At 40.2% G+C, this 27,221-nt stretch overlaps 1 protein-coding gene across 1 annotated transcript; it reads left to right on the top strand.

Annotated features, from left to right (window-relative positions):
- Window positions 1-1,416: 1,416 nt before the first annotated feature.
- Window positions 1,417-19,762, top strand: SLC7A9 (solute carrier family 7 member 9). Its single transcript, XM_066327312.1, has 12 exons — window positions 1,417-1,633; window positions 2,827-2,974; window positions 3,895-4,137; window positions 4,681-4,806; window positions 5,139-5,238; window positions 6,622-6,666; window positions 7,028-7,151; window positions 8,881-8,984; window positions 9,772-9,868; window positions 17,699-17,848; window positions 18,408-18,582; window positions 19,534-19,762. Exons 1-12 carry the CDS (start codon window positions 1,529-1,531, stop codon window positions 19,596-19,598), a joined length of 1,482 nt encoding a protein of 493 aa, XP_066183409.1. The 5' UTR covers window positions 1,417-1,528; the 3' UTR covers window positions 19,599-19,762.
- The last annotated feature ends 7,459 nt before the right edge of the window (window positions 19,763-27,221 follow it).

Here is a 27,221-nt window from a genome sequence, read left to right as displayed (position 1 = left end):
TCCAAATAGTCTCCAAATTATGGTTCACTCTCACTATGTAATACACTACTTAGAGAGTGGCCAAGCATTCTCACATATAGAACAAAGATGGATTTGCTTGTTTTTAAAGATAAACTAACTGGACTATTGGTTTCCCTGTGGTTCCTAACTCAAAACTTCTTGGCAGAGAATGGGTTTAATGATTACCTTTTATAACCTCTGTACTTAAGCCGCTGCTTCTGCATATTCTGGTTTTAGACGTGGACATACCTTGCTTGTAACTGGCTGGGAAATCTAACAGGAGAATACACTTGACAAGGATTCCTGGACCCGATTAATACCGAGCAAATATAAATAAGTAAGGTAAGTGAAAACAAGAATTGCTGAAGGTAATGACTTGAAGCAATCTAAATATATGACTTTGAGAGACACAAAGTTGGGCACAAAACTACAATGACGTTCTCCATGAGTGCAGTTCTCTATCATAGGTTTAATCTTAGTAGTTGGATTCATTAAGATTCTTTAAAAAAAATCTTTAATTCAAAAGATAAGCTTGATGTCTTTGTAGCCTAAATGTTTCTGAAGACCAACAATACTGAGATAGGTGTTCTGTCAATTTAAAATGCCAGTTTTTACTTAATTTGCAAAAGAATCCCAACTTATCTTGCCTAAACATGACGGTTTCCAGAGTTACCATCTGTATAAAAGCATAAGGATCCTCAGCATCCAAATTCAAGTTCTTATATTTGTAGAGTCTTAGGAGAGAAGCGACTTTTGACTGAAACTACTTTAGAGACTTAGGACCTAACCCAATCAATTTCCTCCACTGTCTCAGATTGTGTTTTAGACCATTTCTAAGGGAAACAAGCAAAATCCTCACCGAAAAAAAAAAAATCGTAAGTCTTAATTTCAATTTGAAAACAAACTCTTTACATTCCAGTTCGAAAAAGAACAAAGCACTGAGTGGAAGACATTCACCCTGAATCAACACAGAGAAGATTGGTGACTCTTTCTGAGGCAAAGAGCTGCTAAATAGATAGATATAGTAGCCCACACTCTGTTTAGCACATGCGTCCATCTCCACGGAACTGAGACAAAGCCTAATTTAATGAAGAATGGGAAGAAGTTCTCCTAGATAAGAAGAAAACGGATTAGCTTTTGGGAGGAAGATAAAATCTGTCTGGACCTTCAGAGGAATTCAAAGGAAGGACTGGCTGTAAAAGCTTGATTGTTCCAGTAAGGACGTCCTGGAAACTGAATGTAATCCGTGACAGAAGACACATTCACTGGCCAGGTGGGTATAACAAAATCCACAGCAAGTCAGACGGATGAGGTGAGGTCGACACAACTTCTCCTGTTTATTTTCTTCTCTGAGTAGGGAGTTCGATGGAAGTCCTTCGCCTATGAGTGAGTGTGTTCATGTGTTTTCTGATAATATTTACCTATCCTATTTTGCACCCACATATATCAGCAAAATTCAAGCAACCTTAATATGCTAGAGTAAGATTTTGGTTTTATTTCCTTAGAAATTTCAACCAGAAAAAAAAAAATGGGTGAAGAAAGCCTGAGGAAAAGAAAAGGAGAGGACAGAGGAAGAGAGGACATACAATCCATTCAGAGTCATGAACCTCAAACGATGAACCTACAGAAGCAGGCAAACCTTTTTCTTTTCCCTCGTTGGTCCATGTGTGAGGGGTTGGCAGAGGGAGGCAGAAGGGGATATTTGTGCATATGCATCACCATACAAAAACCACTACTCTGTCCCCGTTTAGCAGAAATATGCTAATATCTCAACAATATGGTTGGTTTACATTTTCAGAAACTGCTAATTGCTGAAGTTGATTAGCTCTGATAGAAGCAGACTAAAACCCCAAGAATATGTCGTTGAAGTTTTCAGATACAAAAATAATTCAAAGACTTATCCTGAGCTGGGCAGCTGAGGCAGTTCATAAACTTTTTTTCCACATGTACTTTTCAGAAGGTGTGGTGGGTTGTCCAGCCCATTGTTTCTGAAAGTTTGTTAGTGTTAATAGCCAGGAAACAGGCACTGGTACTTGAAGACAAGTGAAAATCTGTCTCCTCCAGAAAATTACAAGTGTTTAGAAAACAGTTGTGTCAATTCCTCAGGAGGGAGGGGCACTTCTCTTAAAATTAATTTAAGTAGCCTGGTAAAAGATTATGTGATTTTAGCTTGGTGCCAAGACTGGACAAATGCTGATGTTATTAGAAGAGCCATAGCTATCAGAAAATAGTAGCCCATTCCATTTGTTTTAGTAATATATGCCTCAGTTTCAGTGGTTTCATGTAATATTGTGAGTCACAACAAATTTAGGAGAATATGATCTTATCACCACCCAGTGGTATCAACACAATTTCCAGGGACAAATATTTAAAGCAAGGAAAGGAAAACAGCTGTTGAACAACAACAACAACAACAACAACAACAAACCCCATAAAACAACTCCCATCCATTAAAGACAATTTCTGAGTCTTAGAAAATTCAGAATTCATCAAGTCCTTAATCAGACAGGGAAGGGCAAGTTCACCTATTCAAGGTTATATTTGAGATTCCCATAATCCAAAAGACAGTTTAATAAAGGAAATAGGCAGGCAAACCACAAATGGATGCACTTTTGAAAAGAGCAGGAGTACATCACAGGGTAGATACTTCTTTCTTGGAAAGAAGAGTGAAGCTTTGCAAAATTGTTAATATATTTCTTTATGGAACTTTTATATTGAAAGCCAATAAAAGTAAGTTAGTAATGACAATTACTGTAGTTCTATGATTTTGAGAAGTAATTGGTGAATTACTAGAAATTGCTTAAAAGCATCTCATTTTATTTCAAGGTGGGCCTCATTAGTGGAATCTGTATGATTGTTGGTACAATTATTGGCTCAGGTATCTTCGTTTCTCCAAAATCAGTGCTTGCCAATGTTGGAGCTGTGGGTCCTTGTTTAATCGTCTGGGCAGCCTGTGGAGTTCTGGCAACATTAGGTAAAGGACTCAACAAAGAATCTGAATCTTTGCCTTAAATATTTATATCTGCTGTTTCTGCGTACTACTCTCATTTCACAAATTAGCTAATAGCACCTAGACCAAAATCAACTAAACCCTGCTGTATATATGCATAGCAGTATTCAATCATAATTTTTAAATGGCGTGTTTATAGACGACAAATTAAGTTTTAAAATTGGAAATCACACTCAGTTTGTTTTGAAGGAAAGTTTTAGTTTTTCCTGCTTCATCCACTGACTGTAATAAAGAGAACACTCTTCTACTTAAGTAGATGGCAATATGTGAAATTTATGGGTACTGACTTAGGTGCTTTCTGCTAGCTCTCTTTCTACTTCTAATTCTATTATCTGAAAATTTAGCACTAAGCACCTCAAAATATTTCAAGAAGTACAGCAAAGAAATTTTTGATCATGGTGTCAAGTGGGCCAGCATACAGGAAAAACCTTAATTCAAGATGCCACATACAGCGATAGAACAGGAAGTATCACTGTACTTTAATGTGGAGCTTAACAGGCATTTAATTTCAAAATCGTGCAGATAGTCTGTTTTTGCAAGGTTCTAAAAGGTGTGTTAGCCAGTACAGTTCTCACTTAAATGCTTCTTACAGTATTCATGAAATCAAAATATTTGTTTATACTGGTTTTGGTGAAGTCTTAAATATCAATTGTAGCAATTTTTAGACTGCATCTGAATAATTTCAGGGCATTTTTTCAATCACTCACAAGTAGCTAAAATTTTATTTTCTGTATACAGTAAAATATACAGAAATACAAAGAGAGTAATGATGTACTGTATCAATCAATTTCCTTAACCTTTCTACCTATTAAAAAGTGATCATTTGTTCAAGCAGTCCCAGGTTCAAAAGTGTATGAGCTAAACCTGCTTTTCTTGTTATTCAGGTGCACTTTGTTTTGCTGAGCTTGGTACAATGATCACAAAGTCTGGGGGAGAATATCCTTACCTTATGGAGGCATTTGGCCCCATTCCAGCGTTTTTGTTTTCTTGGACAAGCTTACTGGTTACCAAACCCAGCTCCTTTGCAATCATCTGTCTCAGCTTTGCGGAATACGCATCAGCGCCTTTTTATCCAGGTTGTGATCCGCCCCAAGTTGTCATCAAGTGTCTTGCAGCAGCTGCTATTGGTAAGAGTCACACTTTTTAAGACAGAAAAGATCCAAAATTGAATAGTGACTTGTGTCTGGCCCCATCAATAGGCGCGTATCACTACCCTGAAACTTCCTTAGGTTCATCTTCACAAAGACACCAGGAATCTTTAAGACAATGTCCAGTGAGTCCTTCCAACAATAACTAATTAAACAGCATAAAAAATAGGTTTTAAACTGTTCTTTTCCTAGTTTTGAGGTTTTATTATGCTTCATTAAGATAGATACAGCTGTATAATGGACACTTATCTCTAGCAAAAAAGGAAGAAAAAAAATAAGTGTGGAAATACATTTTCTTTATTATCATAATGCTGTGCAACTTCAAAATAGTTTTTGTTCAAGGTGCTATCAAAAAATCTCTTTTTCCTCACTATTTTAAGTCATCCAAACACAGGAAGTGAAAACTGTATATAATATAGACAAAAGGTGTGACAGAAAAGTAGCACAGTAAATAAGGGGAGGGACAACTTTTCTTTAAATTATGACAAACAGTGCAAACATTTATAATTTGATTTCTTTTAGTGGTAATTACAATTGTGAATTCATTGAGTGTCAAGCTGGGAAGTTACCTCCAGAATTTTCTCACAGCTGCTAAAATGATCATTGTCACGATCATTATTGTAAGTGGAATTGTTCTCCTCGCACAAGGTAATAAAATATATGTTATTTGAAAAATCTGTTTTAGCTTTTGCTATGATCTTTAAAAAATTCCCCACTGAGGGAAGTGACACAGTGATAAGGCACAGTCCTGAATCTCTTCATTGAGGGTTTTAGTTGTGCATCTCTTGGAAATTATGGTATTTTCTTTTAGGGAAGGGGGATGGTAGGCAAATGCAACAATACAGATCAATGAACACAAAAGGGTATTAATTAATTTTATTAGTGAAAAGTTTCAAAACATGAGACATAAGTTGGAATGTTTTTTCACCTGGTGGGGAATTAATTTCAACACTAATCAGTAATCTTCCTCTTATTTGCAGGAAAAACTGAAAACTTCAAAGATTCTTTCAAGGACAGTAAAATTTCTGTTGGCTCTATCAGTTTGGCATTTTATAATGGACTCTGGGCATATGATGGATGGTGAGGAATCTTTATTAGCCTTAACAGCTGTAGTTTACAGCCTTTAACTGCTTTTCTCTCTCTCCGTAGAATGCCCTGAAGATGTTAACAACTGATTTGTTATAAAGAATATCTTGATGAATTCTGGAAAAATAACATTAGTTGGTTAAAAAAAAAAAAACCCAGAACACCACCCTCTTTTAATTGTTATTTATTCAGGAAAGAAAGTATGTTAGATCCCAAAATGACTACTACTCCAGCTTTGCTGCTGAAGGTGCTTAGATACTGTTGGAACGAAGAGAATATAATACAGTTTAATTCTATTGTGTTAGACAAAATAGCTGTCCCTGAAGGTTACCCCATCAAATTCCATTTCTTGTGAAATATATAGTGGTGTTTGATTAGTACAGAAAAACATAAAAAGGAGCCTTGTGTCAAAAATTATAAGGTTCAAATTGCAGATTTTTTCTTAGGGAATGTCAGTTGGCATAGCATTCTGTTGGCACAACTCCATTGTTATTCTTAAATGTACAAACTGCAAAAGTCTGCATATAGGTCTGTACTTTGGAAGCAAATAAGAATATAATCTTCATCTACCACACAGTAATTCCCATTTAAAAGCTTTTGAAACGGAATTTATTTTAAATAGATTGGTTTTTTTAGGTTCTGTTTGCAAGCTTGAGTATCTCAGCTCAGGCATGTAAATCTGTTAATTCAGGCATTCATATGGGCTTTTTCAGAGGGCATAGAAGCTGGTCCCTAAATAATTATTTGTGTATGAAACCACCAGGCACTAACATTTGAAAATTTTCATTTGAACTGTAAATACTAACTCTTCAGATTTTCAGAGTGGATAAATATAAAAACTTTGTTTCAATTGGTATACATGCTTTAGCAATAATGAGTATTTGGAAATTATAATTCAGATAGGAATAATCCTTATAAAGGTTTTCATGCCTGTTTTCCAAAGGCAGTATGACTTACAGAACCACTGTAAAACACCAGCAAACTTGCTTTACTCTTTGCCCTCAGCACACTTGTGCTTTTGTTTGAAAAGACTCAGATACTGCAAAGCTTGAAGTTGAAAGGCAATCTTGTAAATCTAAGCTCAAACAAATTTTTGTTTCATTATTCTGGGATATTTTATCCAAGATTTTGTCTCAGAGATACTAGAGATAATGAGTGCTGAGAAAGAGATGGTGATTTAAGAAGCTAACTTTTGGATAAGAAGCTCTCGTAGGTTTTGTCAAGTAGTTTTCCTGCTTAAAAGATTGATTTTACACTTTTTTCTTTTTTAAACCGAAAAGATTAAAACCAATAACACAGGAAATAACATCTCACCTCATAGTATAGTCATGTTTAAACATCTGACTGCTAAAATACTCTGAATGTTTTTCTTTCCAGGAATCAACTCAATTACATCACAGAAGAACTTAAAAATCCTTACAGGTAAAATTATGAAGAAAAGCAGTGTTTTTACTGGCAACAAATCAAACACTATATATTTTTCTATAAGCAAGCATATATTTTGCCTTTTTTTTTTTAAAGCACTACTATTCTATTATTCAAGGTTTGAGCACCAACAGACAAAGCTAATTACCCTATATTACAGGCTTTGTATCTCTGCATAATTTGTATTTTTCCTTTTTTATAATCCTGATTTCCATAGCTCTAGGGTAAAAAAAAAAAAAAAAAAAAAGTAAATACACCTAAAGAGCATATAATGAAAAGTAAGAATCCACAGTTTACTGCAAGAACAATACCAGTGATACAGCAATGCTGATGGGGGTCTTACTTTTCCATTCTTTAGAAATCTACCACTGTCTATAATTATTGGAATCCCCTTGGTTACGGTGTGTTACATTCTGATAAACGTTTCCTATTTCACCGTAATGACTTCAACAGAACTCCTGCAATCCCCAGCAGTTGCTGTGGTAAGCTTCTTAATTTTGTATATAGAACATCTGAAGAAGGCTGTGTGCATTAAAGTAATGTAAGTCCTAAAGTTCCATTAGTTTTTTGTAAGATAAAATTAATTTTAGTCTAAGCTGTTAGTGCCACCTTCCCCCCATTATCTACTATCATTTCTTAATCTAAAATTTCAGTAATGCCTGTTAAAGAGTAGTTCTGTCATATCCAAAGGGGAATAAAAGAGGGAAGCAAAAGTAATGCAGTCTTCAGCAAACGTTTTGTAAATATTTCTGGTCAGAGGGTGAGTGTTTTCCATAGGCATCAAAAAGAAGGAAAGAGAAATAACATCGGACAGTTGCTTTGCCATTTTCAATGTTTCCAGTATTTTTGAGAAAGAACCACATGCCAAATGAACTACCTGAATGAGTAGATCAAAGTTTGTTGTTATGGAGATAACAGCAAATAGTCCATCATTCACTTCCACCTTATTCTTTTTGGGCTTTTTTCCTTAAAAAATTTGGAAGATATTATTTTTACATTTTGTGCAAGACATACTCTTAGAGGTAGAATTAGAAATTATGTAAGTTTCTGAAACCATAGAAAATGCATCTGTCCCTTCAGTTCCACTCAGGAAATTTGTCATCTCTCTGAAACAACTGTTGAGGTCCTGCAATAATTTTCCTAATGCTAGTTTTTGGGGAAAACAGTATGTGACACGTATTTAAATATGTACTCTTGCACTGTGAAAAAGTACAATAGTGTTGAAATGCTTAATTTTTTTTTTTAAATAAAAGCTTTGAAAATTTAGATCTTCTGTGCATTTCAGCAGCTTGTCTGCACCAGAAGGCACAGCAAAGAATGTATGAAGTTAAATATTGTATAAGAACTATCCTCTTCAATACACCCTTAAACTTAGAACCTGAACAACACACATCAACTGGCACTGAACTGATCAGACTAAATTACCAGAATCTCAGAACTGGCGCTGAGCAGAGGCAGCACAACAAAAGGGGTGCACTGTGCAGAGAGGTCCATACAGCTGTAAGCACCCTTTGAGCATCCTACTTCTGGACAAAGAAACATCACTGATGTCAGACTTGTGCAAAACCAAAGCTCATTATGCTTGACTAATTAAAACAAACAAACAAGCTAAAAACCTAAACCTACCTGTTAAAAACATTTAAATTCAAATTTGCTGTTGGTCAATGTACCTACATGAGATCTACAGCAACAAGTACCATACCATGCTACAGGTGAAAACTCAAATGTCGTGAAAGACCAGGGGGAGTTTGTCCCGTACTTGTTTGCCTTCAGGCTCAGGGTGTCACGCTGTCACTACTAATGTTACTCCTTCTAGAGAAGCTGAAAACAGCTTGTTGTATGGACAATGCTCTGCAGCAATGCCATCTTCCTTCCTTCTGTCTTTGCAGACTCATCCCAAACCAGATGTCTTTAACAGAATTTAATTTCTTTGTAGTTTTTACATCTGTCTTCCAATGTTTCCTACGGATGTTGCATCTTAAACATCAATGACAATAATACTCCACTCCATTTTATAGTAGTCAATGAATTAATCCAGTCTTTATTTGGCAAAGCATTCTTTAATAACTACAAAATATACAACATGGTTTTGTTTTAACATAGCCCATGTCCCTTTACTTTACCTACAAAGAGGCTCTAGCATTACTGAATGTACTAAATGGTGGTTAAAATGGCAGAAGATCACTTCTTAATTTTAATCCCGTATCCCAGACATTTGGAGATAGAGTCCTATATCCAGCCTCTTGGATAGTTCCTCTCTTTGTGGTTTGTTCGACACTTGGAGCTGCCAATGGCACCTGTTTTACTGCAGGCAGGTAAGTCCCTATTCTAAATATCTTCAAATGAAAGGTTTTGAAGGATGAAAAAGTTTATATACATGTATATACAGTCATAAGGACATTCTTCTGATCCACAATATGCGAAATGTAATTTAAGATTGCTTGTAAATCTAGCTGTATTGTTTAACTTTCAGAAATAAACAGTGGGTATTCAGGTTTGAAAAATTAGAAAACATGGTCTCTTCTTAATTCAATGAAGGTATACCACAAAAGGGTTTTTTCACCTCTCATCAATTTTAAAGTTGAGAATTTAGCAGTTAAAAGTAACCAATAAAAACACGACTACACCAGCAAAGGTAACTGAGAAGCTATTCCTTTCTATCAGTTCTTTGGTGCTTCCATGTACTATTTAAAATATTTTAAAATTTCAAAAGTATCTGAATACAATGTGACTGTAAAGACCCTTTTTACAAAAAGTTGTCAATAAAGCTTTTTGCCATGAAACACATGAAAAAGGAAATGTTTAATTAAAGGAGACACCTAGCTAACATTTCCCAAAATAATTTTCAATTACATGTGCAAAATAATGATTCTGAAATTAATTTCAAGTGTCTTATTTTAATAGTGGCTCAGAATTTGTTTTTGTTCACTGCTTTCATACTGGTTATTGAATTTCTCTTATTTTAAACTGCTAAAATACTCTTTAAAGCCCAATGCATATCAAAGAAAATACTGATGAAATTAGTTGGATGTCTATTTTTAGTAACACCATTTAAAGTCTAGATGCCACACTAATTACATTGCCTTGATTTTGTTTTGTCAGGCTTGTTTATGTTGCAGGTCGTGAAGGACACATGCTGAAGGTACTATCTTACATTAGTGTTAAGCACTTAACACCAGCACCTGCTCTCATATTTTATGTAAGTATATATTCTAAGTACAGAAAAATTATCACCAGAAATTCTGCAGTAATACATACTTTCACAGCTTCTTTGACATATATCTTTAACTATCTAGATAAGAAAATTGGTAAATACGTTTTGGATAAAAGACTACGTAAAACCCCCAACTTCTCTAACTTGAACATATTCATTCCGGAACTGGATTTTAAAAATTAAAATGGTTAAGAATCAATGGCATCAAAACAAAAACTTAAATGACTGATTAGTATTGGGGAATCCTTTCACAGGATGCTTGCAAGCGAGCTATCACTACCCTGTTTCCTCCATGTAGGAGTATTTTCTCCATGTAGATAATTTACATCTCACTCAAAAAAACCCAGTCCGTAAACACATTTAAGAATAAATCTAGAGCATCTTGTTATTTTTATTTTGCCTATTTATCTTCAAGGCAAACCAAAATATATTCAATCCTGCCAGGAAAATTAATCTGCAAACACCAGAGATTTATGTCCAGAAAGGAGACAGAGCACTCCTGTAACTTCATCCAAATAAAGGGAGAGGTCATTGCCCTGGGGTCTCTCAAATTATTAAAGGATGCAGCCTCCTTTTTATCCTAATTTCCTGACTGCATTTCCCTCTCTTTCTGCATTGGTTGAGGTACAGACTTCCCACATCACCTAATACAGACCTCCTTTCTAATGTTTGCCCCTTTTCTTTTTCTTTTTCTTTGTGTCTCTGTTCTTTTTCTCTAAATCCAGAGGTTTAGCACAGTCTTGAGTGAGTAACACTCTGCGTCAATCAGTGGAATTCTTATGGAATTTATGGTTCCCCACATTGCTTCTTTCACCTCTCCACATGTGGCCTTATCTACCATCAGGCCCACAGTTTGTTTGTAAAGACACCTCCTCCTCATTCTTTCAGTCCCTCCTCATTTTCTCAATAATTGCCTTTACAAACTTTAGTTATCATTGACTTAACTTTCTGTTCCTGGGTTCTTTTTGGTTTTGCAATTATTTGCAGCAGCATAATTTTCTGTCTTTGTAGCCATTTCTGGATCTGTAGGCATGGCTACCACCTGCATCCCCTTGATCACATGTTGAATAAGTTGCACAAAGCAAGGGATCACACATGGTAAAAAGATTAGAACTGATATAGCATATAAAAGGGATAAAAGCATTCATGAAAACATGTACCATTCCCATCCTTTCCACGTTTGGACATGTACATGAGCTAACTTTCTTATTCTTTTTGTTATTTATTTCACCACTTTTCCATTGTCATCTATTTGTAAATAGCAGTTAGAGTAATTTAATTTTCCACACGTTGCCCCTTCTTCTGCTAATAGATAATCTAATACCATCTGATGTTGAAATATTTAATTCCTCATCTGAGTGGATTGGTCAGCAAGAAAGTCATGAGCTGTTGCTGTCTGGTTGGTTATTATTTCAAAGAGAGCTTTTAACTTAATTATCCAATTTCAATTATAAATAGGTTCTCTGGCACCTTCAATAAATTTATTAGGATTCCAAGTGGCTGGTCCATAGTGTTGTATGATTCCCTTAGGCAGCCATTTATCTTTTCCCCACTTTTTGGGTGCTCCCTGCAGCCAGGGATGCATCAACTGACCTCCTCTCTCTAAGCATATACCTTAATTCTTGAATGATTTCTCTGAAGCTGTGGTAGCAAAAAGAACAATGGCTTAATACATCTTACATAACATTTTAACCAGTTTGGAGGTAACCTGCAATAAGCATGTTGGCCACAAATCCAATAATGTCCTTTCAAAGCCCAGGTCCCATTGGCAAAGGGGCCACCTCAATTTTCATCATCAATTGGTGGGCCAAAATACAACTTGTTTCCTGGGTCCAATGGTCCTCCAACAATGGTTGCCCCACCATAAGAATCACAATATTTGCATTTTCAAGCTCCCAATGAAATTTCCACCTACAGTTATATCCCAGACCTGTTTTGTTGGATTTGGACCAGAACTTATTAAAAGAGTTTGAATTCTGGTGTTGCCACTCCTGCTGATAGTCACGGACAACATGTGTCCTACTTGTGGAATTGTCTTGGGGGCAGCTTAAAAATAAGTGGCAAACCCCCCCTGTCCTTCCCCACTGCTTTACACTCCTTCAAAATCCCTTTGGTAATTATGGTAGGAACACCTTATTACCCAGCTACCATTACTGAGTTTGACTCATGTTTGTTGACTCAAACACATTGAGTCGTGTTTGACTCCATCTGGCTCGGTGTGTAAAACAGTCATAAGGAGGACAGTTAGGGGTCCAACTATCTTAACCCAAAGATAGAGTCCAGTCACAATCACTTTTCCCCATGTATATGCCTGCTGTATACACCAATAAATACCTCTTTCAGAAGACTGAAGCCACCATGGACTTCCTTCCTCATCCCAAAATCCTGTTCTATTGTGGCCCTCACTTACGGTGTTGACCCACCATTTAGGTTCAACTGGGCTGGTCACCCATGGTCACTCTTCAGATCCTCGTGGCCCTCTGCAGACCCAACAATTGCTAAAGTTAAAGGTTTTTGCTACTACTTCTCCTAGGACTAAAAAACAATTCTCCCACCACTGGCCCAAACCTAACTGACAATATAAAGGTGAAATTATTAAGAGAAACATTCTAGTGGTGTAATCTAATTTCCTAATCTAATTTTCATGTTGTTTTCGGCACCACCTGTGGCAAGTGAAGGCACAGAAGCAGCTTAACATAAAGAAAAGAATGACAGCAAATATTAGTCCCCCCCAGTCAGTGGAGGCACTAAAGGAGGGATGCCCATGCAGACAAATTCAGCAGACAGTCTGTGGGTAGGCACACGGGGCTTCCCCTGGTGTTGACACACTGGGTGCTGCTCTGATGCACTCTTGCAGAGTGTCAGTCGTGGCCTCCTGTCCTTCTCCTTCAGCTGAGATGTCCAAATCTCTGGGGCCTCAGAGACCTTGACCTGAGTGTGGTGGGTCCACCTGTGTTCAGCTGTGCTGATGGCTGTTTCTGTGGTCAGCAACACTTGGAAAGGTCCACACCACTTTGGCACCAGTGGTGCTTCTTTCCACTCCTTAAACAGGAATAAATCCCCTGGCTGAATGTTATGAAAAGCCAAGTTCAAAGGGAGGGTCTGTGCCAGCTAAGCTTCTTGTTGAAGAGATTTCATAAATGGCAGTATCCTGGCCACATGTTATTTTAAACATACATCACTTATCTCTACCCCCTCACTAGGTTGAAAATTAGAAGGGTAAGGAATTCCAAAGGTCAGTTTAAAGGGAGATAATTTAATATCTCCCCTGGGTCTGGCCCATATTCCTGCTAAACTCAGTAGCAAGAGCTGTACCCATGTCATCTTAGTTTCTATCACCTGCTTAAAAAATGTTTCTTTATTTCTCCTTTCCTTCTTTCAACCCAGTTCGAGCTCCAGGGGTGCCAGGGGATATGGAGGTTCCATTGTATTCCTAAAGCAGTCATAACTCCTTGGAGAATTTTTCCTGTAAAATGAGTTCCCCTATCTGAGTCTAGTGCTTCCACAATCCCATATCTTGGAATTATTTGTTCCCAAAATACCTTAATAACTGATGCTGTAGTTGCTGAAGCTTCTGGAAAAGCTTCTGGCCACCATGTTAGCTGACATACTATTATCAGAAGACATTTAAAGATTATGATTGCCACTCAGGGCATTTTGGTAAAATCCAAATTTGGCATCTTTGGAAGGGATATACAGCCCAAGGTATGCCTGCCCAGGCAATTTTCTTTGTAACTCTGTTATTGGTTTCAGCACAAGTCAAACAACCCTCAATAGCTCACTTTGCCAGAGTAAAAAGACCCACAACAACATACATTTTGAGGAAGGCCTCTGCCAATCCTTGAGAACCCAAATTTCTCCCTTCATGGAGCTTTAATCTCTTAAGGCCAGAACTTTTGATATCCACTGCTTGTACCATCCCTTGTAAACCAATTATCCCCTCTTTCTTCTGCCCCACTCTTCTTAATTATCTGCAGCTCCTCTGGTGGAAAAGAGTTTCTCTGGCAGTACTGAGGTTACTGGGAGCAAGGGAATGATCTTAGAGATTTCTGGCAACAGTGCAGCTTTCCAAGTTTATTTATCAGCCAGTTGGTTACCTGTTGCCTCCTCTGAGCACCCTGCCTGGTGTCCCCTAACCTGTATTATTTGTCATCCCTTTTGGTAAATTTACCACCTCCAATAAGTGAGAAATTCAGCTCTCATGAGCTAATGTTTCTCCCCTACACGTTAATAAACCTCTTCCCGTAATTTCCCAAATGCATGTATTTCTCTCTGTGCATATTTAGAATCAGTAAAAACATTCACTGTCTTGTCCCAATATAATTCCCAGGCTCACACACAGCCCCACTGTCTGAGCTGATCATGTGGGCAGAAATCTCGCCTCTTTTAATTCCTTTCCATTAATTATAGCATATCCTGTAAATCACCTGCCTTCTACTTCTCTTGAAGACCCATCAATAAACACATTTTCTCCCTCAGGCCAGGGATATCACCTGAATGCAGTCATGGTTTTCCTCCCAGCCCCCCTCTTCAGGGCAGACAGGAGGATGGGTTAAATCCTTCCCCACTTTTCAATTCTAAATGCTCCTGTTCCATTAAGCAAAGTTCATACTGTACTAACTGAGCACTGGTCATCCTCTTAGAGGCTCTTTCAGGTAACAAAGATTTAACCCTATGTGAATTTGGGCCTCAGTTACCATCAAGGCTGTGGCTGCCCAGCTCTGCAGACAGTGAGGCCAGCCTCTGGGCACTGGGTTTAACAGCTCAGAAAAATAAGCAACAGGCTGCCATGTTCCCCCACATTGTACCAAAATTCCTAAAGCATGGTCTTGTTTGACATCCACATATAACTCAAATTCCTTTTCTGAGTCTGGAAGAGCTAAGACTGGGGCATTAACCAATTAGTCTTTGAATTTTTTAAAGTTTTGCTTTCCTTCTGATGTCCATACCACAACATTAGGACTCTCATGGGTTAAAAAGTCATATAAAGGTCTGGCTAAACCAGAAAAATCCTCAATCCATGCTCTGCAGTATCCCTCCAACCCTAAAAACTGCCATAACTCTTTCTTTGTCTGGGGTAGTGGTACTTGTAAAATTCCTTGTATTCTTTCTGGATCAATACACTGTAACCCTCCAGTCAGAATGTGTCTCAAATATTTAACCTTTTTCTCTACCAACTGCACCTTCTTTTCAGACACTCTAAATATCTCTTTAGCAAGAAAATTAAGCAGCTTTAAGTAGCCTCTTCCTTTTCCCCTGATAAAAGCAAATCATCCACATACTGCAACAAACTACCTCCCAAAGGTGGAGTAAATTTAATCTTTCCTGCAAGGCTTGCCCAAACAAAACCTGTGACTCTGTATATCCCTGCAGGAGGACTAACCTTGTCAATTGTTGTTTTACCATTTTCCCTCCTTCCTCCTGTTCCCACTCAAAGGCAAAATACTGTTTACTGTAATCAGACACTCCCAGAAAGCATCCTTCAAATCCAGTACTGAATAATACGCATATGAAGAAGGGATTTGATTCAGGATGATATGTGGGATGCCTTGGTTTAACAATTTCATTTATTATTCTTAGATCCTACACCTTTCTGAAGGTTCCATCTGGTTGCTTAATTGGCAGGATAGGAAAGTTATAGGGAGACATCTATTCATGGCTCCTAAAGCCCTGCCTTTAGCAGGGACTCAATGACAGGCTGTAACCCCTCTCTTCCTTCCCTTGAAACAGGATATTGCATTTTAGACACCACTTTCCTGTGGCTCCAAAGTAATTTGGAGAGACTCTATGCCTAGTTTTCCTTATTTCCCTCGGGCTGCCCACACATCTGGGTTTATTTCAGCATAAGCTTTCTCAGATATTTTGCACAAAGTTACTGCAGTGTTGGACTCCATATCACTTTTCACAATACTAATTTGCATTCCTACTTTAGCCATCAAAACCCTTCCCAGTAAATTACAATCACAATTAGGAATAAACAGGAATTCATGCATTTCAAACCTGTCCCCCACATCTACTAACAGTGGTTGAATAAAATGCACTCCCTCATCCTTTCCACTCATCCCTTGAATAATGAAGGACCTTTTTGACAATTTTCCCCCCTTGGGGATAAAATTCAAGGTGGGTTGAGAGGTCCCTGTGTCTATCAGGAAACACACCTCCTCTAGGTCTAGACCCACCTTAAAAGTTGTCAAGGGCTCCAGTGTGATAGGTCCCTGGTATAATGGGAGCCCCTGACACCCCTGATAATCCATCTCCATAATCCTCTGGACTTCCTCCTCCTGAGCATCCAGCTGTCTCTGGGGGACATTCCCACTTCCAGTGTCCCTTTGCCCTGCAGAGAGAACACTGATTCTCTCCCAGTTGCTGTTTGGGTTGACTCTCCCCTGCTGAGCAGAGAATGCCTCTGTCCCTTCCTTGTGGCCAACCCTGTCCCCCCGGTCCCCCTTGTCCCCTTGTCCCCAGTGATTTATTCCTCTGGGGCTGTAGAACCTCTGCCATTGTCTTTGCCTTTGCTTTCCCTTTTTCTTCATCCCTCCTTACATATATCTGCAGTGCTTTTCTAACCAGCTCCTCCAGAGGCTTATTTTTCCACTCTCCATCTTTCTGTACCCCTTTCCTTATATCAGGCCAGGCCTTAGTAACAACAAATTGTACTTTCAGCGATGTGTCAAAGGGTGATTCCTCAGGATCCATCCCCCCGTGCTTCTGGAAGGTCTCTAATCCTCTCCAAAAATGAGAGGGGCTTTCATGCTTTTCCTGTTCTAATGACATAGCCTCAGCTGTGTTGTTAGCTCTGGAAGCTGCTGATTTGGTTGCCCTAATCGAATATGCACAGTAGTCATGGAGGTGAGCCAGCCTGGCCTGATTATTTGGGTTCCATTTGGGATCCACCTGGGGGATGGCATCATCCACTGTAGTTACATCAGGTCCAGCCCTCCCAGCTGCTTGTGGATGCTCATCCTTTCACAGCTGCTGAGCTTTCTGCAAAATCATTAATTTCTCTTATGACCCAAACAAAATCCCCAAAAGAATATCCTAATCCTTCCATGCATTTCCCAAATATACCTCTATCTTTTCTCCCACCCCTATGGGATCATCCAAATATGGATAGGATTCCTCCTTCAATCCTTTTATATTCTGGGTAGTAAGTGGTGCAACTACAAACCCAAACCCTTTTCCTTTTCCTTTTCCTTTTCCTTTTCCTTTTCCTTTTCCTTTTCCTTTTCCTTTTCCTTTTCCTTTTCCTTTTCCTTGTCCCTTTCCCTTTTCCTCCTAATTTTCCTCTTAATTTTCCTTCTTTTTCTTTGTGTCTCTGTTTTTTTCTCTAAATCCAGAGATTTAGCATCATCTTGAGTGAGTAACAGACTGTCAGTTAGTGGAATTCCTATGGAATTTATGGTTCCCCCATTGCTTCTTTCACCTCTCTGTATCTGGCCTTATCTACCATCAGCCCCACAGTTTGTTTGTAAAGACACCCCTCCTCATTCCTTTCAATCCCAGTAACATTAAAAACCTAAAAAAAAAAAAAAAAAAATTATCTTCAAGATAGCCAGTCAACAATAAAATGGATTAATGCATAAAAATTATAAGCATTATGACTTAAAATGGAATTTAAATTGCACACAAAAATAACCACATGTTGGTAGGATGCAGTCACAATCTTTAAAGGTGCTGCAATATACATCCAGATGTTTAGGCAAAAGCATTCACGGTTCATACTTTGGAACACTACACATGCAGCTGTATTGAAACAAAAGTAAAATTCAGCATTCTTCTATAACAGACTACACTAATTTTTGTTTTCATTTTTAGGGGGCCGTTGCTATTATTTATATTATTCCTGGGGACATTAATACGCTCATAAACTACTTCAGTTTTGCAGTCTGGATATTTTATGGCTTAAGTGTACTTGCACTAATTGTTATGAGGTTTACAAGGAAGGAATTCAGGAGACCTATCAGGGTAAGTTCTGTATGGATTTTCCTCCATTCCATAGATGCTGTAGCATGAATTCACACTAAGTGTCTGAATATTTAAACAGCACCCTTGGGCAGTATCCTTGTTTTTAACTCCTCTTATCTGAAATCTCGCCATTTAATAGTAGATCTGCACTAGGACTAAGCTCATAAGGACTGGGAAAAGATTTCAGAATATTAATTTTCACTTGCACAGACCACAGGGCACAAGTCAAATTCTCAGAGATGAGTAATTGCAGTCAGCAGAGTAGCACTGAAAGAATATCCAAAATAAGAACACAGATCATTGCATATAAGTCAGTTCCCAAGTTTATTAAAATGCAAGTTTGCAATTTGAAATATTCACTAAGAGATCTTAGTGAATAATTTGGCAGAAGAGTTTTCCCTATCCATGTTTCTGCTATTCCTTCAATTGCCTCATCTGATTTCAGAAAATTTTAAAGTAAAAAAAATGCATAAGGCAATCAAAATATTCTTTCATACAGGCAACTTCTGTATGAACAGCTAAAGAACGAAGAAGTTATTTTATTCTTTGTATTTTGCAGGTACCCATCGTCATTCCTGTCATAGTGACACTGATTGCAATTTTACTGGTATTGGCACCAATCATCACTGCACCTGAATTGGCCTATTTGTACTGTGCTTTATTTATACTTAGTGGACTTATTGCTTACGCACTTTTTGTTCATTTAAAATTCAGCTGGGCACAAAAAATATCACGTAAGTATACCTTGAGTAGCCATCTCCAAACTCAACAGAGCATTTGCTAAACTTGAGATTAATTAGTATAATAAAGCTCACTATCTGGTCAATCCCTTTTAAAGCATGTAAGCAGAATGTGGAGGGAAGCAATTTTCCTAACATGCAGTGAGCTCTGCTGAAGACTGTATTTTACTCCTTCCTGTTTAAAAAAAGTGATGTCTGACTTGAGGATAAATTAAACTTAATTCACAAAAAACAACACATCACTGCAGTAGCACAAAGAAACAGAACTAATTAATCTGTAAAGTTAATTTTTGAATTATCTGTATTTCAAAACATTAGTGGTTAGCTAAAGATTAGCAGACATAAATTCTTATTCCACCAAACATTGGGCTTTTTGCCTTTTAATTAGTTTTATTAATTTTAAAATTAATTTTACTGTCCTTACTAAATAAAATGTTAACAGCATTAAGATAAAAAAAATAATCCCAGGACTGAGTACAGTGAAAACTGCAAGAACCCAGCATGACCATTTATGAACTGATTGCAGAGTCCTTAGAGAAACTCTGATATTATCTCAGGTAAAACAGGATACACAGGTATTTTTAAGAGGCTAATAGGAATTAGCTGAACATAACAGCATTAGTTGTTCTACAACTGCAATTCTACAAACATTAAAAAAAATCCATCATCTGTCTCTCTTGTCCCCAGGACTATTAATTATAATGCAATAATTGTAATTCATTCTAATTATGTAATTGGAAGCATTGTACTCTAATGTAAGTTTGGAAATTTGGAATGCTGTAGTTTGGAGCTTAAGACTGTTTATCGCCCACCCTTTATTTTACATTTTGAAATAGGAATACAAATAAACAACTATGCTGCAGGATAGTTTTCTCTCTTAGAAGAATACTTGGAATTGAAATATTGCTCTCTTATAAAGCCTCTAACAGTAAATCTTTTCCTCAGAGCCCATCACGATGCACCTCCAGATGCTTTTGGAAGTTGTTCCAGAAGAGGAAGTTACTTTATGAAGTATTTTATACCCACCAGGTTGTTTTTAAGTGCTGTACTGGTTGAAAGAGATTCAATTTAGTTTGGCACACGTATATACTTGTTAAATTGTTATGTTTGTACTGTTGTACTAGTTTTACAACACTTTAGTGTAGCATGAAATATATATAATAAAAGATTTCTAAGCCAGAGTACAATGTCCAGAAAAGCTGGTTTCATTGCTTGTCAATAAGTGACGTTGTCTTGTTTCCTGAGCTAAAATTTTTAGCAAAGATGTGTTTTAATATCTTTACAAACAATTCCATGGGTGAAGGTGTGGGTGTTAACCACTTTGAAATGGGTGTTAATGTCTCTACCAACTCCAAGGCACGGGGCTGTCACAGAGCCCAGACAGTCTGACTGCTGAAACACACAAAGGCTCTGCCCAGCCTGAGTTTCTGAACGTGGGGGTAAAATCCAGGTTCAAGGGGGGATATGGGGTAGGCGGTGCCTTGGGAGCACCTCAGCGATGGGGAGAGGAAGAGGGCATGGTGCAGCCGGGAATTTGGGATGAAAGGAGGTGGACTCCGAAACCTGGAGAGAGAAAACCCCGCGGGCTGTGCCCTGGTGGCCTCTCCCTCCTGTTATTCAAATAAAGTTACAGGAATTCTTTGTCTCCTTTATGGACACCGGCTTTTCATAGCGTGGTTCTTCATAGAAAATTACTCAAAAGAACCTTTTCAGATGGCAAAACTTAGCAGCTGTTCTGTCAAGATGCTTCTGATGGCAGTATGGAAAGAATAACACAGCTCTTATAGCATCACAGAAAGGACAAAAATCAGCCAGACTAGCTCTATCCTTCGGTTCTTAGACCAAATACTAGCTATCAAAACATCACTCTCTGAAGTTGGATATTGCATCCTGAAACCTCAGCCTCACCGAGACTGAAGGGTCTGCTGCCTTTAAAAAAGGTTGTAGGAAAAAAAAAAAAAAAAAAAAAAAAAAAAGGGCAGTGGTGAGCATCACTTTTCCTATTTTTTCCTATGCAGCTTTAAGCTGTACAACACACATTGGTGTTATGTTTTTGGATTTCAGCTGCATAGACCTTTACATTTTTTGCTCTTTCATTGAGCCAAGATCCATAATCTCAATGTGGAAACAAAAGTGGAGTAAACGTCTGCTGAGTTTCACACTCACTTCGAAGGACATCAGCAACGCTATACAAACCAGGGCTATGAGCTTCTTTGCCATTATGCACTGTCACATTCTTTAAATGGTGCAGGGCTCCTGACCCTAAACTAACTGTACCAAGCATAAATATTGGTCCAAAAAGGTGTCCACTCAGCAAACTGTTGTTGTCTCCACATTTAACTCGCACCAGGAAAAGCAACACACGCCGTGGACTGATGCACTTCACCATCTGCTGCAGGAATCACCACATTCTTGCGAAGCCCAGCTTCAAAAATTGCAATGTCCAGCAATTGCTTCCTGTCCAAAGGTCCCAGAACTAAAAGTAAGCGCTGGCCTTCACTTTCCCTTTGCGGCTTATGAAGTGCAGCACGCACAGGTCTGTGTACTCCGCTCTCCGGAGCCTCACACACTTTCAGTCTCACGGAGTCTAGTTACAGAACTCGGAACATTCAGAACAGATAAAGTTCACGGAGAAAGAGGCGGCGCTGGAATTCACTCTCGTTTTGCAGCCCGTGAAGTGCACAGCCAAGAACGAGGCGATTCCTCCCGGCGGCGCTCCGGGCACACGCCGTCCGTCTCACCGCGGGGCACATCCCGCAGTGTCCCCGCGCCGGGGCAGCGCTGGGCTTCTCCTGGGCACTTGGCTTCGGCTGGGCTTCTCCTGGGCGCTGTCAGAGCTCAAACAAACCGCACGGTGCCGCTGCCGACCTGCGAAAGAAGGAACCGCTCCGAGCCCAGCTCGAAACCGCCCCGAGCGCGGAGCCAAATTGGAAAAGTGCCCGCTCTCACATGGACTGTGCCGGCGCAAAAGGATTTCGCCGATCTTCCTCTTTTGAGTGCAAACTCTTCATTGCACCACACTCAAAGGGCAACATGAACTCCTTTACCCTAACAAAGCTTTTCACTCTCACAGAGTCTGCTAACAAACTTGAAAACATCTGGCAAAAGCAGAGCTCACGAAAGTGCCACCCGAGAAAGCTCTCACTGCCTACAATCTCAACTCCATGAAACCCCCGGCACACACCCTGCTATGGGCACTTTCCTTCTCAGCTCTAGCTGCCATCCTGAGCCTCGGTCTCACAGTCAGGGTCTAAAGGGAACGGCACCAGGGATGCTCACACACTAAATGTACAAAGTTTAAAGGTTTGCTGTCTGCATTCCCACTGACAGCTCCACAGCTCTGACTCAGAGAACTGCCGATTGTCAAAAGCCTTTAAGTTCACTAAGTGAATTTACTGACGTGTGGATCCAAACTCGCTCTCTTTGCCAAAGAGAGGAACTTGAAGCCCACCTCAGAAGAAATGGCAAGGCCTCCTCCGAATTACAAAACATCCGGGGACTAATCCCATACAAAGGTGCCAGGGCACTGTGACTGGGCATTAGCTGCCAGGGGCACTGGATCAGCTGCACACAAAGACTGAGCATAGCTGCTCACCTTATCCAAAAGAAGTGTGCTGCCAGAATTTTGGAAGGCCACCTCTGAAAAGTGGAACCACTTGCTAAATTGAATCTTTCAGGAGACCGCCTTCCAAAGATGGATACTACCTCCCTAACTGTGCACATTGAAGCACTGCTTCCAAACCAAATACGCCAGGACAGAAAACTGCTGTCAACCTTGACCCTTCTTATCTGCCCCTCCAACACCAAGGCTATGTGCTTTCCTTCCCATGAAAATGCATTGCCATTCTCCTTCAGGAACTTACCCAGCTGAAGTTGCATACCTCCTCCAGTATTACATATCTCCAAACATTGCTCCTACACAGAAGGCACCAGGACAAAAATGTCTTGCTGGACTCTATCTCCCCATGGTACTTTAACATCTCCTCCAACAACCCTGACCCTGTCCTTTGCTTCTCAAGGAAAGGCACTCCGAGTCACTTGACCTTGTCTTCAGTACCATTCCTAGTTTTTCCTACCCTACCCTTGTTGCTTCCCTTGCCTACGTCTGCCTTGCCTCGCCCTACCTACAGCTCCCTTCTTTTGCTTTGCCTTGCCTACCCCTCTGTGCCTTGCCTCCCATGCAATGCAAAGCACGTGCAGGCAGCTGTAGGCAAGCCAAGGGAGAGACAGGCAAGGGCAGAGCAATGAGGGGACAGCAAATGGAGTGGCAGGTGAGAGAAGGCCCAGAAGTAGGCAGGTGAGTTCAGTGGTGGGTGGACCAGGCAGAAACAGGAAGGGCCAGGCAAGGCAAGGCCCTGGAGGAAAGCTGCAGGCAGGTCAAGGGTGGTCATGGGCATGCAAGAGGATCCGAGGCTAGGGAGGGTTAGCAGGGCAAGGCAAGTGCTGGATTGCCAAGGGAAGGCAAGGCAAGGCAGGTGAGAGGTGCATTCGAGGATTGCTGGGAAACAAAAGTGGCCAGGACAGACAGATCTGACCCTCCTTTGTCTCATCTGGGCTGTCTATAACCTGCATCTAAAACTCTTGGGCTACCTGCTTTTCTTCATATACAAAATAACTTCACTACAAAATCCAAAATCTAGTCTCAGAGCCCAAGGGTGAAATGTGGATTGCCTGTCTAAAATTCAAACACTGGTCCCAGACAAAAGCTGCCAGGACAGGCAGGTCTGGCTGGAAATGGGCTCTCCTGAGCTGCCTCACATCTCACATGTGCTCCTGATACAGTGGTGGTAGGTGAAGGCCTTGAGAGTCCCAGGAGGAGGAGGCAGGCCAAGGCAAGTCCTGGAAATGCCAGGAGAAAAGAATTCTTGAATTCCAGGCAGGAGAGGGGTGAGCAAGGTAATGCAAGGCTCAAGGGAGGGCTTTAAAAGCAAGGCTCAGGGCAGAAGCAGTTGCTGCACCAGTACTCGTGTCTCTAAGAGCAAACCTGAAGAGCCAACCCTCTGGGTATGTGTGTGGTCTCCAGCTTGCTCAGAGGACAGTGAGTAGTGCCTTCTTGTGGTGCAAATGGAAGTTTTCAAATATCAAGAAGAGCAAATTCAGCAAAAACTCTCTCTCCCAGCACACTTCTTGGTGTGAGCCTGTTCTGATCCACCTAAGGGGAGAGGGGAGAGGGGAGAGGAGGGGAGAGGCAACTTTGCCTCAATTCACAGCTGTGGAAAGGGACTAGGTGCTAAACATGCCTGAAAGTGGCATTAAAACACAAACGACATTAAATGTGGGGATCCAAAGTGATAATACAACCTTTTTTTTTTTTTTTTTTTTTTTTTTTTTTTTTTTTTTTTTTTTTTAAATAACAGAGAGGAAAGAAAGAGAGAAAATATAAAAATAGGAAAAACACTCAGACTAATTACAAGAAGTGCAGGAAATGGGTTACCACCAACACAGGTCCACAGGTGTGATGGGGGAGATGTGTGTCGAGGGTGACAGATAAAGATCCATCTGGGTCTCTCCCAGAGCAGTCCAGTGAGGCAGTGAGGGAGCAGGGCAGCAGCACCAGTGCTGAGGCTGGTGGTGTCTAGGGGAGCACGAGCAGACTTGCAGGAATAGCCAGGACAGGAAAGGACAGCACAGCAAAGACTCTGGCACTTTGCAGGTTCCAGCAGTGCAGCTATGTGTGACCAGCTGGGGACCCGCTTAGGCAGAGCTTTGAGAGTGGCAATTTTGTGTCCTCTTCACAAGGTTCATTAGCTGGCTCACCTGATGTACGGAAACGTTTACTGCTGGCTCACTTGGTGTATCAGAAGTTTCTTTATTCACCTCGTGTATAGAAAGTCTGCTGGTAGCTTGCTTAATGTATCAACTGCTCTCTCAGCTGCTCTATCCAAAGGCTGGTATCAGCAATCTTAGTGCATCAACCACAGGCTCTAGTAATAACTTTCAACAGGGTGCCTCATTTTCTAAAAAAAAGCACTTTTCAAAGTTTTTGTTAGAGGCAACTTTAATCTTCAAAGAGGCAATGGGGAAACATTCTTGACTTTTTACTCTTTCACTATAGTAGTTGCTGGAAACCTTTCAGTTTGGATTCAGGCTGCAGGCGTGCCCCAAGGCCACAGACCTGGAGCTGAGAAGGAAAGTGCATAGCACCAGTCTTTTGTAGGACCAGTGGTGTCAGCTGAAAATTATCTTCCCTCTCAGCCCAGCTCACACTAATGCCTTTTCCTGGTCCTAAAAATTAAGAGCCAGACACACCTCAGGGATAAGGGATTTTTACTGGGTATTGAATAGGGATCCTGCTGGGGCACCACTTTGCCAAGGCAGAATGCACCACAATGCACACACACACCAGAGCATGTGTACAATTTATGGACCATACAAATCAGCATATCTGACCAAGATGCTGCGATAGAGGCTTGAATGAATAGCATGAGATCCTCCCATCCTGAGGAATTTTCCCCTGGGATGGGCCAAAATTTTAGTTTACAGGATGTATTCTAGAGAGGATCTTGGTTTCCCAAGATAGCATAGGGTTTTCTGGCCTCCAGCTGAGGGGCCTCTACAATGCTTGGTCTTCTGGCCTAAAAGAATACCAGGACTTAAGGAATTACAAGTATGCATGCTTAGAGTACTGAGGATACAAAAAAGGTATATAAAAAAGTCAAAAATCATGCTGGTATCAGCACCTGGTGAGTTACATACTCTGGAAATGTGTGCCCTCCTCAAGCTCTAGGTACCAACATAGTCTTTCACACTCACAGATACCAGAAAGCTTAAAACCTCCAGCAGCTGCTTCCCTGCAAGAAGTCCCGCAGCCAAAAGCCAGGCCTGGTCTTCACCTTCCTCTTGCAGCCCACAAACTCTTCCAGACATACAGGTGATTCTCACTCTCCTTCTCAGCTCCATGGAAAAACATCCTCTCAGTGTCACTGAGTGCTTAGTGAGACCAAACAGCAGTTCCACTTCAAACAGCTCAGTGTGCCAGGACAGAAAACTTTCACTGACCTGCCTCCTTGCCCTGTGTCCATCTCCTTCTTGCACACACAAACTGCTTCTGTTGAAACATGCTGATGTTACATGATTTCCTGCTCAGCTGTTTGCACCATCACATTCTGTGTCCTGCCTGCAGCCTGAATCTAAACTGAGAAGTTTCTGGCCACATCTTTTATGCACAGATGTGCCAGGAGGAAGAGATTGCTCAGACTTCGTCACTTCCATTTGGAAACATCCATTCCCTCTGCAATCAAATGACAGCTTTCTTCACTTTAAGTCCTGCAAACTTCACTCACACACACTGGAGCTATGCACTTCCTTCCTTCCTCAGCTGAAGTCACCCATCCCCAGTCCTGACACCTGCTTGGGGTGTCTGTGGAACACACTCCATGGCTCCAGCTGCTCCTGGGGAGAGCTGCACGGGTGGTCCCAGCACTGGCCCTGGCTGCATGGCTGCTGATGGTGCTGGGATGGCTCCCAGTGTCATGGCCCAGTGGGTCCCCACCACGCCTCCAAGGAGAGGAAGAAAAAGGGATTGTGCAGCTTCCTCTGGCCTCACTAAAAGCCACGTTGTGTTCAGCTAACATAATCATATTCAGAGCTTCCTTCATTTCTAGATTACTGTTGTTGATTTTTACCTGTCCTGTACATTTTTCATCATCCCTGTTCATGGATGCTGGTCCATCTGAATGTGAGTGTGGGTGATACTGTAGGAACCACTTTACATCCCTCTGATTAAAAAAGCGAATGGTGGGAGGGCACCAAGAGAGGAGAAATCTCCCTAGGCTGACTGGAAGTGGGTTTGAAACTTGGTACCAGGTAAATGGTACCAGGTAAAATAACTCTCCTGGCAAGAAATACCCAAATCTTCCAAATTATTTAGATGGTGGAACTTTATATACCTTCAAAATCTAGAGTCATATCAATGAATCATGAAATGGTTTGGTTAAAAGGGACCTTAAAACCCATCCAGCCCATCCCCACCATGGCAGGGACACCTCCCACTGTCCCAGGTGATCCAAGCCCCAATGTCCAAGCTGCCCTTGGGCACTGCCAGGGATCCAGGGGCAGCCACAGCTGCTCTGGGCACCCTGTGCCAGGGCCTGCCCACCCTGCCAGAAAAGAGTTTTTACAAAAAAAAGATTTCATGCTTGGTTTTTACAGGAACAACTAGCAGTCCATGCTCAAGGCCAAATTAAATATTTATTAATGAATTATAACTAAGTAATTAGTGTCAAGTTAGAATATATAAGACTTGATTAATACTTAATTGTTTTTATTCACCTGGGAGTCTGTTGTTTCTATATTTTCTTCCAAATTAAAATACAAGAGAAAAAAAAAAAGTTCATTGTTTTGAGTGATACTTAATTTTTGAAGGCTTCCATCAAGTAAAGAAGACAGCAGAGCAACTAGATACTTACCTACAAATTTTAAAAATCTGCATTTTACTAGCAATCCTGAAAGTTGCCTCCTAATTTAAAGACTCAGCTCTTCTATAGTATAATGCATATTATTAGTTCTTCTAGTGAATGTGATAGCAGGATCACACCCAGGATTCACCTCAACTACCTTCTAGATTGCTAAAACTATATCTGGTTTATGGAAACTGGAGTTTAAGTAGCCAGTTTAGACCAGGTTGCAGAACT

Source organism: Sylvia atricapilla, chromosome 12 (assembly GCF_009819655.1).
Source record: "Sylvia atricapilla isolate bSylAtr1 chromosome 12, bSylAtr1.pri, whole genome shotgun sequence".
NCBI lineage: Eukaryota > Metazoa > Chordata > Aves > Passeriformes > Sylviidae > Sylvia > Sylvia atricapilla.
The sequence above is the reverse complement of the archived record's forward strand: the minus strand, read 5'-3'. Positions and strand labels throughout refer to the sequence as shown.